The sequence below is a fragment of the Chiroxiphia lanceolata genome, chromosome 18, assembly GCF_009829145.1.
Source record: "Chiroxiphia lanceolata isolate bChiLan1 chromosome 18, bChiLan1.pri, whole genome shotgun sequence".
Classification (NCBI taxonomy): domain Eukaryota; kingdom Metazoa; phylum Chordata; class Aves; order Passeriformes; family Pipridae; genus Chiroxiphia; species Chiroxiphia lanceolata.
Genome location: NC_045654.1, coordinates 14,887,621 through 14,906,087, shown reverse-complemented (window position 1 = coordinate 14,906,087; position 18,467 = coordinate 14,887,621). Strand labels below are relative to the sequence as shown.

The following is an 18,467-nucleotide window of genomic DNA, read 5'->3' as shown; positions in this document are numbered from 1 at the left end:
TAACGTGTGTGCAGGTGAAAGTTCTCTGCAGCCGTCCTAGCTCTACGATTATTTTATGTTATGAAGACTTAATACTAAATCTCGCTAAAAACGATAGTGTGTGTTTGCTTTGGGTAGCATCAGTCTTAAAGAGCAAGGTGAACGAACTGCAAAAATCGTGAACTACTGAAGACGTGAACTAACCGGATTAAGAGTGTGAGGTGGATTTTTTTAGCGATCTAAATGAGTTGCGGTGATGCTATGTGATGGTGTATGTAGTGACTGGGTTAGAAACCTGGCATGCTCAGTGACCTTACTGAGGATTTCATATTCTTTTATTGATAAAAGATGTTAAAAAAACTCTTACTCCTGAAATAACTTATGGGATGCAGGTGAAAAACTCTCTCTTTTTTAATTGTTTTGTCAACTTTCTTCCAACAATGCCTGTTTTTTCAGCATGGTTTTTGACCAGAAGTACTAAATGAGGTTTACAGGCTATGACTTCATGAAAGCTTTATCAGCATTAATTTCTCTCTTTGATTTCTTGTAAACTAGTGCGTTTCTCGGCAAGGGCTCCTCACAGCCTTCAGCTGTACCTTACAGATTTTTATAGCTGAAGGTTTTTGCACATAGTCATTGAATTGTGCAGGCCTGTTAAGATGAAGTCATCGTGTGTTTCAGGGTGGGAGCTTTCATCTAGGCCTGAGCTTAGCTGGGAGATAAGCCTCTCACAGAGTTTTGCGTTGTGGCCTTCACTTTTTTTTGCTGTGGGAAGAACCTTCTAAATGTAAATCAGAAATCCCATTTGCAGTGTAAAAATATCCTTGTTACTGTTTTAATGTTAGAAATCACTGCAATATATCCAGTCCAAAACTTGTTGATGTAGCTTCTGGTATTTTATTATGGTTATTTTATCATCTGAGCCTGGGCAAGGAAATGGGTGCAGATAGTCTTGGTTCTGGCTACACTGGTTTGCACTCGCAGTCTGACTTGGGAAGGTGCTTGGAAATAGTGCTTCCAAGGTGAAGTGCTTCCCAGGAGCCCGGCTCTTGTCAGTGGCGTGTTAAATTGTGTTTCACTGACAGTATGAAAAGCTAGAATATTTCACCACAGATCAGGGATTGCAAGATGCAGCATGATGGCAGTTGATGCCCTTTTTTGGCATCACTGTGCCAGTGAGCAGATAGAGGGGAAACAGGTCCACTTCTACTCCTCCAAATGGTGTGTTGTAAAGTGTACACTGAAACTGTTTCCCCTCCAAATGCAAAAGGTTATCTTTTATTTAAAAATTTGTTCTAATACTTTGTATCTGCTGTGAATGCTATACAAAATTACTAACAAAAAATCCAAATCTCCAGTTCAGTTCAAATATGCACTTGGCTCTGGTGTGTTCTAAAATTATTAATGTAAAATGCTAGATTATGTGTTTTGTGCTCTTAATTATTGCTCCTCTGCCTTGGGTGTGAAATGACAGGGAACAAAGTCTCAGTTTATACCACGTACTTGATAAGGAAAGTGTTTGATGCACTTGCTGTAGTTAAATGCCATAGCAACTGTACTTTATTGTAGTGACTCCGATTAAATGCAATTCCTTATCCATCACAGACGTCCAGGTTACGCAGTTTAGTGCCGTGTGTCTCATGTTTTGCTCTGGTTGCTAATGCAGTGAGGATCTGCAGAAGCCTCTCCCTCGGGGGTGGGGTAGAGGGCAAGCTGTGAGTGTGCAGATGGAGATGTTTCCTGCAACTGCAAAATCCATTTAAATTTGAACACTTTAATAAAGGAAAGCAAAGCAGGCCCTGATGGTTTTGTTTTAGACCCACAGCTAACGTGGACGTCGTTGAAGATGATGGTTATTTACAAGTGCATTGTGCCATAAGGCTTGTTATATGGAAACCAAGTATTTTTAACTCCTAAAATCCTTCACTCTTTTTCTTGTTTTTATCCTAATTATTATGTCTCTGGATTATTGGATTAAGGACTTGAAAAAATAAAATGCTTTTGATTATATTAATAAAAGGGCAAATGAAGTATTCTTAGCATAGTGCTGTTACAGTCAATCTTCCATTTTGATTTTGCAGCAAAGAGAATAATGTTTGAGAAAGATTGATCAGAACATAAAATAACGGCTCTGGAAATAGAGGAAGGTGTTGACTGAAGAGACTGTACACGACTGCTCTCTCATCTGGATTTGAAAACCCTTAAAGGCTTTTAACTGTTTTCCCTAGTGCAGCAAATTTTTTACATAATCAGATTTTGAGTAAAAATAAACTCAGCAGAGTAGTATATTTACTGCTGTGTTGTGGTTGTGCTTTCTCAGCTCCGTAAGCAGAAAAGGCACCTTATCAGGCAAACCCCCATCTTAATGTCCTCCGGTTAAGCTCTGCCTAAAACATCCATCCTGTGACACAGGATTGCTCTTACTCAGAAATTTTGTTGCAGAGTGTGAAGTGGGTAGGAAGTGGATCCCTGTCAGTGTCCCTTTCTAAGCTATTTTTGTTTCAACAATTTTGCATGTGAAATGAAGGGATGAGCAGAGAGCAAAGTTTGAGCCAAGATCCTCAGCATTTCCTATGACTGCAGGACATTCTTTGTGCAATTATTTAGTCATACAGTCACGTTTGTTACTCTGAATTAATTTATTCAAATATATGTCAATGTTGTGTTTATTGTTTTCTTCCCTCCACTTTCACTTAAGAGTTGTTAGTTGTTTTGAGGGGTTTTGGTGTAAAGTTCTTTATGTGGCTTTCCCTTTCTGATAGGTGATAGGGGGTTATCAACCTCAGAGTCAGTGGGATCCACTTCTAGACCAAGGCTGAAAGTTTCAGAAATACCTTTCAAACACAACAAACTGTGGAAGGTTTTTGAGATTGCTTCCTCCTCCCCTAGTGCGGGATTGGGTTTTTTTAATTATTATTTTTTAAAGCAACATGTTATCAGGCCATACTTTAAACATGCTGAAACAGCAAAAAAACCATGATAGAGCTGAGCTCTAAATTTCCAGTGTGACTTGTTCTTCATCCAGTTGGTCAGTGGTAATTCGGCAAGGATGATAATTTGACAGTATGAAACAAGGAATTGTTTTGGAAAGAAATGGGGAATGGGAATATGATGGGGATGTTCTGGTTTATATTGTAGTTTTTGGGAGCCTTTTTTGTCATCAGGCTTATGTGAATGTGAAGTAATATCAGTGCTGCAAATAACTGCTTATAAATAAGCAGTTGAATGCAGATAAATGTAGTTGGAAGAAAACAATCTTGAACTCAAATCTTGCATTTCTTGGTCTGAATTTGACTGTGTTGTTACAAGGCGATCTTTGTGTTATTGATGTACAGTGCAAGAGTGATATTGGAAGTTAAGGCAGTCAACAGCTAAATGTTAAAGTAATACTGAAAAGAATATTTAAAACATTTGACCGTAGGTTTTTCAAAGTTCTGCTGCTCTCTACTGTCTCATGGAAGAGCCCTACTTTTAGAGCATGGAAATCTGAGAAGTATATTCATAAAGAAACTAAAACCAGAAGGAAATCAGGAATAGAGTGATCTGCAAGGCATGGATATTTATATTAAAATATGAAAAGTTGAATGGAATTGATGGTTGTGTAACACTTTCTTTTGAGTTACATAAAAAGGTAGGGTTTGCATCCTCTGTGAGGGTCAGACTGGTGGTCTGGGGTGGACTGGTCAGTGGCAAGGACCAGAAACAGCCTGTAATGTTTTTTCTGCTAACTATTGCCTCGATCCAGAGAGAGAGAGAATCCTTTAATGGTAGAGTGAGTGCAGGAATTCGTGTCCCTGTCTGTGTGTGCTTTTAGGGAGCATGGGTAGGTGGTAATTAGCATGTTCTGTCTGTGTGATAAGGAGAACAGGGAACTGATACAAGTTAGCCAACCCTCCTCCATGTGAGGATCAGAGGAGGGAATTAGGGAGTGTAATTGGTGGCTAGTTAACAGCTTCTTCCCTCTGGGGAGAACACCAAGGTGAGCACTTCGTTTCAGTTACTCTAACTTCTAGCCCTTACCTAACCTGACCTGGGAACCCAGAGGATCAATTAGAGCTGCTTTTCCTGCTCTCCCCAGTGAGGGACAGATGGTCCATGGGCAAGCTGTGCAGGAGGGATGGGCAGCAGCCACTGACTCTGTGTCAGAGCTCTCTTTAAGGTTTATGGAAGATGAGAGGGAGCAACTTTTCCTGTCAGCCCAAAGCAATGGGATACTGGCTTCATGGCTGAAGAGTGCAGCTGACAGACACTTGCATTTTATAAATACGCATTTTCTTAACACAGTATGAACCTAGCCCATGGAAACAGGCTGAGATAACTTGTGGGTCTTCTTTTAAGCATACTTTATTAAGGAAATAAGGCTTATATGTTCACAGCATCTGATGAGATTTCATCAGTCCATCCATATATATGATTCTTGTACTCGTTGCCTGCCTTCCATCAAATTGGACAGATGGTACAAGTCTTAGAAAGTTTTTCTGCAAGTTTCATAGAAATAGGTATTTTGTCTATGTGCTACTCCACTGAGGAAGAAAGTGCATCGGGGGTCACATATGATAAATCAGGCTCCCCCAAAGAGATGTGACGGGCCCCGGTTTCACAAATGGATTTATTAGTGCTCTTGGGACCAGAAATGTGTAACTGTAGGACACCAGGCTCTGTTGGTTCAGAGGCTCCTTGTTCAGGTGGGGGGATCTACAGCCCACAGAAGAGTTGGTGCTTTACCAACTGAGTAGGTGAGGAGCTCAGCTTGTGTTAAAAACTAGTACTTCACTAGCATAGTAATTTTTTTAATGCTGTTCTGTTAACGCTTTGTCATGTCTTTCAGCTGTGATCTAGAAATGAAAATAACTGATGGATTTGATATTTAATAAAAATATTTTATAACATCTTGCTGTGGAATATTTCACAGCATGATATAAGATGAAAGGGATGTTTTGAGGTCATGTAGTCCAACCTCCTACTCAAAGCAGGGCTGATGTCAAAATTAGAGCAAGTTGCTCAATGCGTCCACTCAGTATTTCCAAAATCTCCAGGGATGGAAGTTCCACAACATCTATGGGCAACTTCTGGTTGTAGTGTTAAACCAATTGCCCAGTGAAACTCTTGCCCTTAAAAACATGGGAGTTTCCCTTGCAGCGACTTGCAACCGTCGCCTCTGAGTCGCTTTTCTCTGGGATCCCCCTTTATTAAACTTAAAAGAGCAGTTGGATGTTTTACACCACCACCCTTTTTCCCCTCCTAGCCTATTTAAACCCGGGTTCCTCATTTTTTTTTTGATGTCATGTCCTTCAGCCCCCTGTGCATCCTAATGGTTTTCTGCTGGATTTGGTCCAGTACTGGGAGAGAGGAAAATTGGATGCAGTGTTCCAGATGTGCCCTCCTAGCAATAATCACTTCCCTTGACCTGCTGGCCACTCATGTAACACAGCCCAGTCCATGGTCAGCCTTCCTTGCTAGGAGCCAACGCTGATAATGGATGAAGTTGGATGTTGTTCTGGTAATTTGGAGAGTACTTTTGCTTAAAGTAATGTATTTTAGGAACGTTTCAAATACTGTCTGAACAAAACCCCAAACCCTGCAACATGTTATTAAGCAATTTCGATTGTATTTGATTTTGATTTCTGGATCGCTCAAATGAAACATGTGGAGCTATAAGCATTATTTTTTAATATAACTTTTATTTTACTGTGTTCAGCAGTGTAGTTTGTTTCAGGTGATTTATCTGTATAAAATCTACATTCTGTTAGTTGCTAGGACAGTTATTAAAGGTGATGGTTAACTTGTGGATGAATCCTCTTTTCAGAAGGGAGTGTATTTTCCTTTACTCTAGTACAACTTTTGTGAGTATAAAGAAGCTATTCTCAAACTCATCTTTTTGCAAGGTACATGAAAAGCCAAATACACTTTATTTCATTGTCAGCTTTGACCAGGTAGGTTAATAAGATCCAAGTGGTACTAAATGTCACTAATTCAGATGAGGCTATTTGATGAGCTATTGGTAGATACTTTGGCAAGGTTCCTTGTACTCCATGGGTGTGCAGTGGTGGTTGGTTTCTGTTTCAGAAGCATTCCTGTCTCCAGCCGTTTCCGCTGAGAAGAGCCAGCACAGGGGCAGCCTCAAGTCCCCTCAGCCCTCTCTGTATCCTGGTCTCCCAGGAGGCTCCTGGTGCCCCGGCTCCCTGCACGCTGCCAAGAGGTTGTGCTGTGCCTCCCCAGTCCAGTTGCCTCTCAGGGGTGGATTAAATACTGGTTTGTACCTAATAGAACAATTTGATTTGGGCAGAATCTTCATGACAATCAGTTTTAGCGGAGCTGTGCATGTGTTTTTACTATCCATCTTGTTTAGCAGTACCTAAAATTACAACCACCTAAGTTCTCTTAAGGGAAAATCTCTTCGAAGTTCTTCTTTTTTATTTCAAAAGAATTTTCATAAAATACTGAAATACTCTGTGGTGATTAGAATGCAAATGAGAGTATTTTTTACATGGTGGAAAGTAATTCGTTTGTGTTGTGGGTATATTTTAAGTACCAGTAGCTCACAATTAGGCTTCCAGTTTATAATGTGCAATTACTTCATTTTGCAGTTTCTTTTAAAATTAGCAGCTGCCACTGCAGTACCACTTCTTGCTTGTTTGGAAGGAAGGCACCAAGTATTGCTGATGTGTCCCGAGTAAAAGTGCAGGTCATTTGAGCACCGCAAATCAATACTTGCCAAAATGCCTCAGTCCGGAATTTGCCCAATTTTACTGGGATTTGGATGTTGCAAAGTATCCCAAATGACATTCAGACTGCCTTTTATATTGGATTTCTTTCTAAGTGTTTCATAATTGTGAAATAGCTTTCTTTTAGCTACAGTAGCCAACTTATCTTAATGCTAACACCCCATCTGAACGAAACACCAAACTGTTAGTATGCTGAGGGTTTACTGCTGGCGTGTTGTTTTTAAAAAGATGGAAAAAACATTCAGAAAATGCCTTGTAAGCTGATACTGAAGGGGGGAAGGAACTTCTGATATGGTGAGATGCACGCTTGGTGCTGGTGGTTTGACTGTTTTGTTTTGGTTTGCAAGTGCAGTACTAAACTAGCCGTGGCAGGGTGAACAGTAGCAATGACCTTGCTTTCATCGGTGTTTTGGGAGAGTTTTCATTTTGCACTGATGTTTCTATGGGTTTAGGAAAATTCCTGCTTCTAAGGATGCATGGATGATTTTGTTCTACTTTCTGTTGGAATGAAATACCATGAACTATCTCTTCTGAAGATTTATATAGTGTGGAATCAATTAAGTAAGCTAATTACTAAAAAACAGAGTAATTGCCTGGATCTCATGTTTTTTCCTTTTTCTAAAGCTGATTTTAGGAGGAGTATTTGGAATATAAGTCAGATTAGAATGTTACTAGACAAAAGACTAAACCACACTGGGGGATTTGTTAATACCATCACCACTCAGCTCTCTGGTAGTGCTTTCCCTTCTTTCTAGGAAAAGGGAAATGTTTCCTGCACAAATTTATGCTGCTGGGAAGGGTGGTGGTTGTTTTCCCGGCTCTGGAGTAACAGTGGTGACATAACTGACCTGCCATCACTGTCTTGGTGGCTTTTTTTGCCTCTTGAGAAGCCATAAGCACAGGAGGAGGAAGTTGGCACTTGACTGCCTTGTGTGGAGGCTGAGCTTTCCGGGCCCAGACACCTGAGCTGTGGTTTCCATGTCTGACTTGTGCTGATCTCGGGCTGTGCTGCTGCTGGAGGGGCAGCCCTTCCCTCTGTGCCTCCACTCTGTCATTCCTTCTCCACTCTTGTGCTGGTGCCTACACAGCTGGAGAATTTGCTGTGTTGGAAAACTGGTTTAGCTGAACAGTTACTTCATAAAAAATAAAATTTAAGGGTGGTAACTTGAAGTGATGGACACAAAGCCCTGTGAGTGCTGGTGCTGACACAGTAAGGGAAAGGCTTCTTTGAGCTGCTTCAGTTCTCTAAGCTGGCACAAAGGAAGGCACTGCTCCAACTAAAGAAGTGAGAAAGGGCAGGGATGTGAGGCACAAAAATGAGAGTGAACCACAACCACTCCTTTTAATTCACTGAGCCCTCAAGGTTGTCTCGGATGTTATTGAACTCTTACAATTTTAGCCTGAAATTCATTCCCATAGGAATTACCTTTATATAGAGAGAAGAAAGATAGTGATATTTAATATCATAATATTTTATCAAAAGCAATGGGTGCCTTTGGAATGAGGAGTTTATTTCACAGATAGCCAAAGAGCCTTTAAACATAGCAGTGAAGTTTGTTAAATTTGGCACAGATGCTATCAAAGGAAATATTGGCAGCGGAGAACCAGTAAACCCTGAAAATGGGGAGAGTAAGTGGGAAGGGAAGAAGTAGATAAAATAAGATGTAAGAGTTTTCTATTTTTTGATGACCAACTTGAATTGAAGTGGCATAAAAGAGAGTGGGCATATATGGTGGTTTGAAGTCACTGTGCTTCACAGCTAAAGGTATGGAAATTAAAATACACGTTAGAACAGATTGAGAGAAGTGATTTTTTTTTTTTTCAAACAACTAAGGTTGATCAAAACACCATAAAGTTAAATAACATCTTTAGCCAATACAGAATCTTGGGTGAAATAGCCGATATTTTTCTAATGCTGATGTTAAGGTGTAGTTCTAAAATTGCTCCTCTTCATAGTTCTGCTTTGTAGGTGACACAAATCATTTTGTCTGCCACACCCAGGATTATGAATTGACTGAGCTTCTGGCAAAAGTAGTTTATTTAACAGACTCCATTTTGCATGACTAACTATTTGTTTTTGAAATACCAAGAGTGAGCTAAGGAATTAAACTATTAAGTAATTATTATGTGCATGGTAAATAGCTTAAAATTGTATTCTTTACAAGGACCCATCAGATTCTACTTTTCAGATTCTGAAAAATAAAATTATGCCTTTATAACCTATTGGAATCATAGTCACAGAAGGGACCTTAAAGGTCAACTAAGTCCACTCTCGTGCCATGGGCAGGGACACCTTCCACCAGCCCAGGTTGCTCCAAGTCCCATGCGACCTGGCCTTGGACACTTCCAGGGAGGGGGCAGCCACAGCTTCTCTGAGCAACCTGGGCCAGTGTTTTACCAGTTTCAGTTAGAATTATTTGAGCAGATACATGGAAGCAAATCTCCTATAGGGGGGTTTCAAAAGTGCCTTAACACTGTGGCATGAAGGGCAATAACCTGTAGTAGATCAGAAGATGTGAGTAAAATCACTTCAGAGGTAATTATTCACCTTTGTCATGGGAGGAAAGAGTTGGCATAATTGTAGCAGAAAGCCTTACTGTTAGGATGGATTTTGATTGTTTTGAGAAAGGTGACTGAAAAAGTAGGTGGTAATGGTGAAAGGAATGCTGTTGCAGTTTGACCCAGTAAGCTTTAGAAGTTAACCAAAAGCACAGTAGGGCAGTTCTGTGGTTGTTCCATGGGCACCTTGCTTTACTTGTGGTAAAATGAAGAGCACCAATTTAGAAATTACAATTCTTCCCCCCCTTGTTGGAAAAGAAAAAAAATCAACTTATAAGAAATACAAAACAAAAATACTTTATTTAGGTATCTTCTATAATAAAAACCAAACCAAAGCCAAAGCAGTGATCATTTGATGATGAGCAACAGACAAAAAGGGTTAGGAATATGGAGATATCTACATCTATAAAATAAGGAGTATGAGGAGTTTGGAAGTATGACAGTTGCTTTGCAGAGGGCCCATGATGAACAGTTTAAAAACAGGGATTTGTATTTTCTCAAGCCCAAAGCAATAATCTATCCTTTGATACTGTAATTCTGACAAAAACTACTTAAAAAAACCCAAACCAACCCCAAGATTTTCAAATAGCATGCAATTAGGAGTTTTCAGGTAAGGCCAGATTATTACTGCTGCAAATTGGATCACATCTCCTGTATAGTTATTTTAGTGTTCTGTTGTTGCTCAGTCATCCCCTGCTGCCATTTTTGTATCAAGAAAGTGGGGACCAGTTGTCACTGGGTTTCGGTGTGTGCAGGGAGCTGTATGTCACTTACTCTGAAGTGTCTCAGTTTTGAATTCATGGGGTTTGGCCTCTTCTTTCTTTATAAGCTGTCGGTGCTTATGCATGTTTCCCAAAGACTAAGAAGATAATACGTACAGGTATCTTTTAATAATCAGTGGAGAGTATCTGTAACATACCAATAGATGATTCAAGAATGCTGAATTACAGCTTATTTGACTTTTGCCCTCAGAGTAGGATAAAAAAGTACATGATGCTCCTGTTAAAGTTATAATCTTTTCAGTTCTTGAAAAGCAATTAGTGCCTCAAGGCTGAGAATTTTTTGCTTGTTTGCTGTTTTTTAAAGAATCTCATACATAGCTCTCAATTTTAATGGATTATTGACTTTCCTACATGGTAGGAATTAGTCTCTAAAATTAAATCTTTAATGGAGAAAACTGAAAGTGTATAAAGATCTTTGCTTCCTGAATTCACAGCTGAAAAGCCTGGGAGATGCTTTGTTATTTAACTAAGAAATCAAAAGGAAAACTGAGCGAGACATGGGTTGTCTGTTCATAAACTGAGATCTGTTGAAACAAGGCAAATATATCCTAATAGGAATAGACATTTACCCCTTTGAAAACCAGGTGCTGCTTCCGTAAGCTGGAGCTAATAAAAAAAGTCTAATGAATAACATACTTATTTACCTTCAAAATATCATAAATAAATGAAGCAAAGTAGCAAATATTTATAGTAAACATAGATGTTTACAGTTGGTTACAAAAAATAAATTCAGCAGTATAAAAATGACACATTACTCAATGTCCTCAAATTGGAAACTGTGTTTGACTACTTTTAACCTCTTTCCAGTCTTTCCTCTTTGTTAAAAGAATCATAAACTATATGTTGTAGCTGTTCTCTGTATTTTAATCATCTAGAATAAGAAACTAATTATTCTGAAGAATCTAGAAGAATTAATATCTGATTATAAAAAACAAGCCCCAAGCAAACAAAAAACTCCAGTTGCCCCTGTAAATCTGCACTCCTGCCACCACCTCCCCCCACCCCCAAACATTGTAGGGAACAGTCTGTTATGGTACTGCTGGTTATTACTATGTCATAATACTGTGTTATTTACAGCGGTCTTAGAAATAAGTCTAAGCTATTTGCATTGTAACTTGATAAATGTCAGCATGTTGTGGAAATGTCCGTGATTGAGCTAAATGTAGACTGAATGAAAAGACTGAAGATCTCCATAGATCAGCTTGCTTGCTGGGAATTATTTTTGCCTTTCCTATTCTGAGCGTAAGCAGAATTATTGAATATTTCAAAAAGATTCTTATCCCTGGATATGCCCTTGGAATCCTGTTTCCACAGCAACACAAAGCTACTGATAAAAAAATCCCTTTTAAACTTCAAATCAGTTTAGAGTTGTAATTAGGATGTTTGCCTGTAGCATTGTGTATTTTATGTGTATTTCTGCATGTGCTGAGAGCAGCCCGTAAAAGAGCCATGAGGTGAGTAATCCTGGGAGTGTTGGAAGAGTATCCCGCGGTGGGGTGAGCCCGCAGGCAGCGTGGCACGGGAGTGCTCTGGGGATGGGGGTGCCATGGAGGTTGTTTTGCAGTGGCTGTGTGAAGAACCAGCCCTGTGCGGGATGCAGGGATTGCCAGGAGCTGGCTCCTTTCCCCCGGCAGCTGCAGCGTGCTCTCACTTGTTCCACTTCTGCTCCGAGGGAAACATGCAGGGAATAGGAATGGATGGAAGGATGTGCAGCAGCCGCTGCGGGTGGAAGGAGCTGAGCTTTGGCGCCCGCCCAGATGTGCCTGCTGAAAAGCTCTCCTTCCCGGGGAGGAGTTAACGAGAGAGGGGCACATGGCACTGGCGGAGCAGTGCTGGGCTGCTGCGAGCTGAGGGGCCTTTCTGGTCACTGCTTTTGGAAGCGGCCCCACCCTGGACTTCTGGTCAAAAAGGAAGTTAGTACTGGAGCAGTACAAGGCTAAAAACTGGCTTTAAAAGTTGTGTGGTGCAACTTCTTGGGTTATAAATGCTCATTTGTTTATTTTGTGCATCTGTGCGTGATGTTTTACTTAGTCAAAACTTTGTTATACATTTACAAGATACTTAAAATTAGGAACGATAAACTGTACTGTGAGGGCTTGTATTGATTTTCACACAGTGTTGCAAAAGTATCTAAATAATGGAACTCTTGCAGGTTGTCACGGGATAGTAGCCACAGCTTGAAATAGGAATAATGTTGTGGCTACTTGAGTAGTTGCAAAATCTATATTTAAATTTATCAAATTGCAGAGAAATAGCACGCACAACTGAATGGTTGCTTCAGTTTGTGAAGCTGCACATGGCTGGGGTGGAAATAAATCCTTTTGAGTATTTAGAGTGTTGGTGACTAGATTCATCATAATGTGAATAACAAAGACAGAGGGACAATCATGTGGGCAGTGATCGATATGCACTTACCAATTAGAAACTAGAAGCTATAAACTAGCACTCTAAAAGTTGTTAGTATGTGAATTGTTATTCCCACTTTACAGATTATCTTCTCTGCAAAGAAGTCAAGATAAAATAAGGTTCCTGCCTTTAGAAGGTGTCCCAATTAACTGATTCAGTGCAAATATAAACAGTTGTGAGGTTTAGTAGAAGCTGAGAGCCCAGACAAGTAGGTTACACTGTACACGCTGGGACAGCACTCCCAGAATGCAAATAATCTAAACTTAGGGTGTGCTGGGAGGTGGATGGGATGTGCATGTGGAGCTGTCTCTGGTCGGACTGCAGGGGGAGCGCCGGTGATTAGTCATAAAATTAGATCTTTAATGCCAGCTGTGGCTGAGATGTACCCTAATAATAAGTGATAAGCTGGTACATGGACTGCAGGGGGGTGACACAGAGAGGACTTGGATTCTCACTTTTATACTGGTTTCATTTGCAAACACTACTAGTGCACACTGAGCAGCGTTCTTCTTCAGCAGAGTTCTGGAGAGGAGTGTACAAATCTGGTGTTGGTGGCAGGTTGGAGGGAGATTGTGAGAAACAGGGAAAGCTTTGGGAAACGACTCAGTCTGGCCTACAGATGACCCAGTTTTGATAGCTTATGGTGCTTCCTGGGTAGTGAAGTAGTTGTTGCTACATGGCTTCATAGGCCAAATAGGGGTCTGGTAGTAGTACAACTCTTCAGTTCCACTGAAGTTCAGTCTGATGTGTAGCTTTCATAGTTTTTTATAGCATGTGTCAATTTGAAAAAGCACTTTTGTAAAGGGTCACAGAGTTTACTTAAAACCAAATTTGCTTTGAAGGCTGTGGAATGTGAAATGATATTAACTAGATAATACAGATTCTCAGTGTACCTGTATTATGCATGACATTTAAGGTATTATGCATGAGCAAGTGTACCTTACTGCTTGTATGATTAGCTTCTTGCTCATAGGAATTGAGGATGTTTAATCAAGTTACAGAAAGGCTCATCTTCCAAAAGCATGACAATAGAAATAAATCCAGTGTCCCTGTTAATGTTTCAACAAGGCAGTATTTCAGTTTTGCTCCCCTTAGCTGAGGCAGTGCATGCTTAGTGGTGTTAGTGTGGGGAGATCTCCTGATACAAACAGAAAAATGTATGGAAAAGGTACCCTGGAGAGGAAATTCATTGCATCTCTACTGCAAATACTCAGCTTTTTTTTCCACACTGAATTGTGTTTTGTAGTTGAACCATCTGAAAGCAAAATTACCCATCCTTTTCTAAATAACACCATAAACCATTTCCCAAGAAAATCCTTTAGGAACTATAAGTGAAACAGCTACAAGAGAGGAAATTTTGGCATATTTAATTGATGAAGTCAAGTTCTTTTAATCTGTACAAGGAAAGATGCATATTTTTCGTCTGTAGTCAACCTTTGCTTGAGAAGCAGTAACTGAGAGATTTATCAACTATTGTAAGAGATTAGGGGCTTTTATTTATGCATCATCAATTGGTAAATACTGGCATTTTGCCTTTTTTCTGCTCTGCATAGCTGCTACTGTCCAGTCCTTTGAGAGGAAGTAAGAGTCTGCATTGTGGAAGAAAATATTGCTCAAGTCAATACAAAGGAGGATGCAGGAGGTTTGTGTATAATGATAAAATGGTTCATAGAGTTCTTTTATTTCTTTCCCCAGTCCAGGTTGTTCATGCTTCAGAGTTATTTCTGGTTTTGTTTTCTGCTTGTGCCCTGCCTTACTGGTACACTGTAAACCCTGCAGGTGATGAGCTCAGAAATCACTGTAGCCAAAGCACTTTTGAAGGCGATGGCAAGTTCCACTTATGGCGCTTGGTTATTATCTATTTTGGGACTTAGGAACTGCTAATGTGTTATCTATATATGCATATACATATGCAACAGCAGCAGTTGTAATGAATACTTGCTCAGCATGTGGCATTTCAAAGCACCGGTGGAGCATCCGAGTTCAGGGTTTCTAGAGACAAATAAATGGTGCAGTCTGTGGGTACAGAACAGGATCTGTTTAGGGATCCAGGCAGGTCAAAGGGATTCTGTGGAGAAACCATGCAAAAAGGATGTTACTTGTGCATGAGCTGTGTGAAGCTCTTACTGACAACACAAATTATATGTCAGTTTTAATAATGAAAGTGAGAAATGTTAAACACTCTTGTATCTAGTGGTGACAGTAGTGTCTCAAAACCACCTTGTTGCACCGTACTCTGTTACTAGTAGAAGAGCCTTGATGTGGTCAGGCACTTGAATTCCTTTTAGGTCTCCTTTTCTAATTGGATTTTTGAATTTTATTCTGCTTTGCCTGGTCACCGGTTACCTGGTCATCTCAGCAGAGTAAGGCCAATTAAGAGAGTTTCAAAGAATGTTCTGGGACTAAATTATAGAAAATCGGTGGGATGTAAAGCCTCTCCGGCTAGTATGTTTATTTTTTATATGAAATGGTTGAGGTTAACTGAAAGGTATGGAATTTGATTGGTTTTTAATTTCCAAACAATGCAGGATTGACCAAAAGGAAATTTGAAAGAAATAAGAATCGTATACACACATTTAAATTCTAATTAATTGAATTACCATATACTTTTAATGCAAGTAGAAGGTATGATAATGAGATGTGTTGTCATTGATATAAACAGAACCATAGAAAACATCCTAAAACTTGTAAGGATTCATAACATTTTTAGGAAATAATAGCCTGCACCCAGATTTTAGAAATTTGTGTGTGTTTTACTGAGCCTTTTAATTAGACTCAGGCTGTGATATTCTTGGTGCATGTGTAGGCATGTTGAACAGAGATCCTGAGCCTGCTTTATTGGGATAGCTGGGAATGCTGTTCTGAGCTCCTGGAATGACGGTCCTGTGAATGTAGCAACCAGTGTGTTCCTTAACGTGGGTCCCAGTCCCTGTGATCCCTCCCTGCCCTGCTGCTGCCTCCCCTCTGGGTGTGCACTTGGATACATCTTTCTCCTCTCGAACTCTATTATCTTTGGAACCGAACTTGGAAAGGTGTTTTCACAAATGCTCCACCCCTTTTGTTCCTCCGTGTGTGTTACAGAGGTGCCGACAGTGTACAGCAATGGAGGGGGAAGAGGTTGTGACAACGGTATTGCTTGTGGGAGTTAGACACAGGATGTGGAATTCTGCTGCTTGAAAGCTGGTTTCTGAAGGCTTTTCTGTGCCCCACATGAATGGGTTAACTCTAGATGAACTTTTTCTCTCAAACTTTTGATGATTACAGCACATAGAAAAAACCTCACGCTTGTTTGTTCTACAGGCTGATAAGAAAACCAAATACTTCTTCCTCTGTCCAGGATCCCAAGAATCAGCAGACTCCAAGTCGGTTGGGAAAGCCAGTGGCTGTTGAGACCCATATTTTTGTCTGTTCTCTGCACTAAAGGACATGTGCCACTGTCACCTCTCTTCATTTGATAAAAATAAATGTAAACCAAGTGCATCACCCCTACATTCAATTGAATTCACATTCTTTCTTTCTGAAGTGAATTAATTTAATATTTGTTATAATTGATGTTATTGATTCTCCTCTAGTTCTGCTTACGATAACGTCAACAAAGTTCGAGTTGCTATAAAGAAAATCAGTCCTTTTGAGCATCAGACGTATTGCCAGAGAACTCTGAGGGAGATCAAGATCCTACTGCGCTTCAGGCACGAGAATATTATTGGAATAAATGACATTATCAGAGCTCCAACTATTGAACAAATGAAAGATGTGTATCCTTTCCAAGTATTAAGTTATTCTACATTGTTAGTGATGGTTGCCTCCTTCTCTGTTTTGATTGTTTCTTCTTCTTCATCCTCTTCCTTACTAAATTTTAATAAAAGGTGGCTTCTATTGTTGTAAATTGAAAGGGAAATTAATAGTATTTGCTCAGTCTATAGATAAATAGATAAATTTGATGTGTAGATGAACACTAGTTTTGTTCTTTCTTGTCCAGGAAAAGAGAAAAATGTTAATTTCTCTCTTCCAAGGCAGAGAACTCTACATTGTAGAAAAGATTTAGCTTAGTCACTTAATCCTAAAATTATACTTGCTCTTAATAGAGCTGCTGTTAAAACAGATTGATTTGAGGAGAAAATAAAATGGCTAGACTCTGCTATAATTCTCTAAAATTTTCTTAAAGGATAAAATTGATACCTCTTAGGGGGAAAGAATTAAAATAAAGTAAAACACAACCCCCATTCTTGCAGTGCTTTGTGCATTTGTGAAAGGTCTGAAACTGCACATGGGCAGGTAATTGCCTGATTAACACGTGCAGATCTGTCCTTTTTGTTACACTGATGGTCCTTTTCGGGGCAGCTTGGGTTTGTGTAGCTATGACTTCATGTGTGTGTCTGTCAGGTGGCTGTACCTGGGATACAGGGCCTGGCTTAGAGTCACCCAGCTGAATTTTCCCCAGTCCACGTGCATTTGTCCCTGCTGGATTTGTGGGTCGTTGTAGATGTCTGCCCAATACAAGCCCCAGGTGTGTGTGGGCAGAAATTGGATTGAGTCCAGGACAAATGTTTGCACTTCACACTATCAATATATTATTTGAGTTCAGCCTTATGTGGGGTCCTGACGTTGCATTTCTGGGGCCCTTTTGACTGATGTAAGTGCGTGGTGCCTATAAAAAGGTGTCCTGATTGAGTGGTCTGGTATAAATTCCCAGAGGAGAGGATGGGAATACCCAACTGGAATGGCAGTAGTGGTGTGTTTTCACAAAATCCTGGTTCAGTGAAAAGTGATCAGGGAACTACACCCCAAGCGTTTTGCAGCCAGATTGAATTATGAGGGAAGAAAATTTTACTTAACTCATTGCTGTCAAAACAGATTAAAAAACATCCCTTTTTTGATGTTCATTGCAATCTTAGAAAAAAAATCATCTGACTGAAAATACTGGGATTTAATTTGAGTAAGAGAGGAACTATTGTGTTTAATATAGCATAAATATATATATAGTAAAGAAGAACAGTTGAATTTTTGAAGTGTGGAGATGGAAGAGAAAACTGATAAGAAATGATCAGATCTTTTACCTTTTATGCTGCTATGCAACTGCAAGCAAGTATCTTCGAAGCTTATTAGTCATTAACCTAAAACCTGCCTTTGTTTCTTGGCAAGCAGGATAGGAACCAGATGAAATTAAGATTCCTATAAAAGTCAAGCTCTACTATAAAGAAATAGAGGTTTATGATGATTAATTGGAGAGGACCACATGCTGGTACCTCTTAGTTCTGTAAAGGGCTGCATTGTGTAACAGGATTGATTGGATTCCAAACTTCTAAAGCAAGAATTTTGTTTCATGAAAAGTTTGTTTTGTCATGAAAAGACAAAAAAGAGAAAAATTGTTCTAGAAGTTCCATTGAATACTGTGTGTTGATATCTAGTACGACACCATGGTTTTTTTTGCTGCCTTACATCTAATGCCTTACAGATACATTGTGCAAGATCTTATGGAGACAGATCTTTACAAGCTCTTAAAGACTCAACACCTCAGCAACGACCACATTTGTTATTTCCTTTACCAGATTCTGAGAGGGTTAAAATATATCCATTCAGCCAATGTGCTTCATCGTGACCTCAAACCTTCAAATCTGCTGCTTAACACCACGTGTGATCTCAAGGTGAGTCAAAATGTCTTACAAATTTTCCTACCATGGTCTTCGTAAACTACCTGCTATAACCATGAATGTGGGTTTTTTACTGGGGATTAATGTGATTTTTATCCTTGAGAGATTGCCAAGACATTATCTGGTTTGATAAAATAATTATCAAGATTGGAGTGACTAAGAATCTCTGTTAGGCTGCTGTAATGAGTGCATCACTGTTTCCATCTGGAGGTTGACTTGGAAACAGCCTCTTTGAAAGCTGGATGAAAATACTGATCTGAAGCAGAATCATGTTTACCTCAAAAGTAAACTGACAACTGTGTATATTTCAAGTTTTGGGTTCTCTGTTTACACTGTTAATGTTTCATTGTTTGTATTTGTGGGCA

At 39.7% G+C, this 18,467-nt stretch overlaps 1 protein-coding gene across 2 annotated transcripts in view; it reads left to right on the top strand.

Annotated features, from left to right (window-relative positions):
* MAPK1 (mitogen-activated protein kinase 1) overlaps positions 1-18,467 on the top strand; it is a 41,006-nt gene that overhangs the window by 936 nt on the left and 21,603 nt on the right. For both annotated transcript variants that reach the window (XM_032706260.1, XM_032706258.1), the window contains exons 2-3: positions 16,024-16,206; positions 17,907-18,096. In XM_032706260.1, the coding sequence (XP_032562151.1) occupies positions 16,024-16,206; positions 17,907-18,096 (373 nt within the window). The remainder of the gene's footprint in view (positions 1-16,023; positions 16,207-17,906; positions 18,097-18,467) is intronic.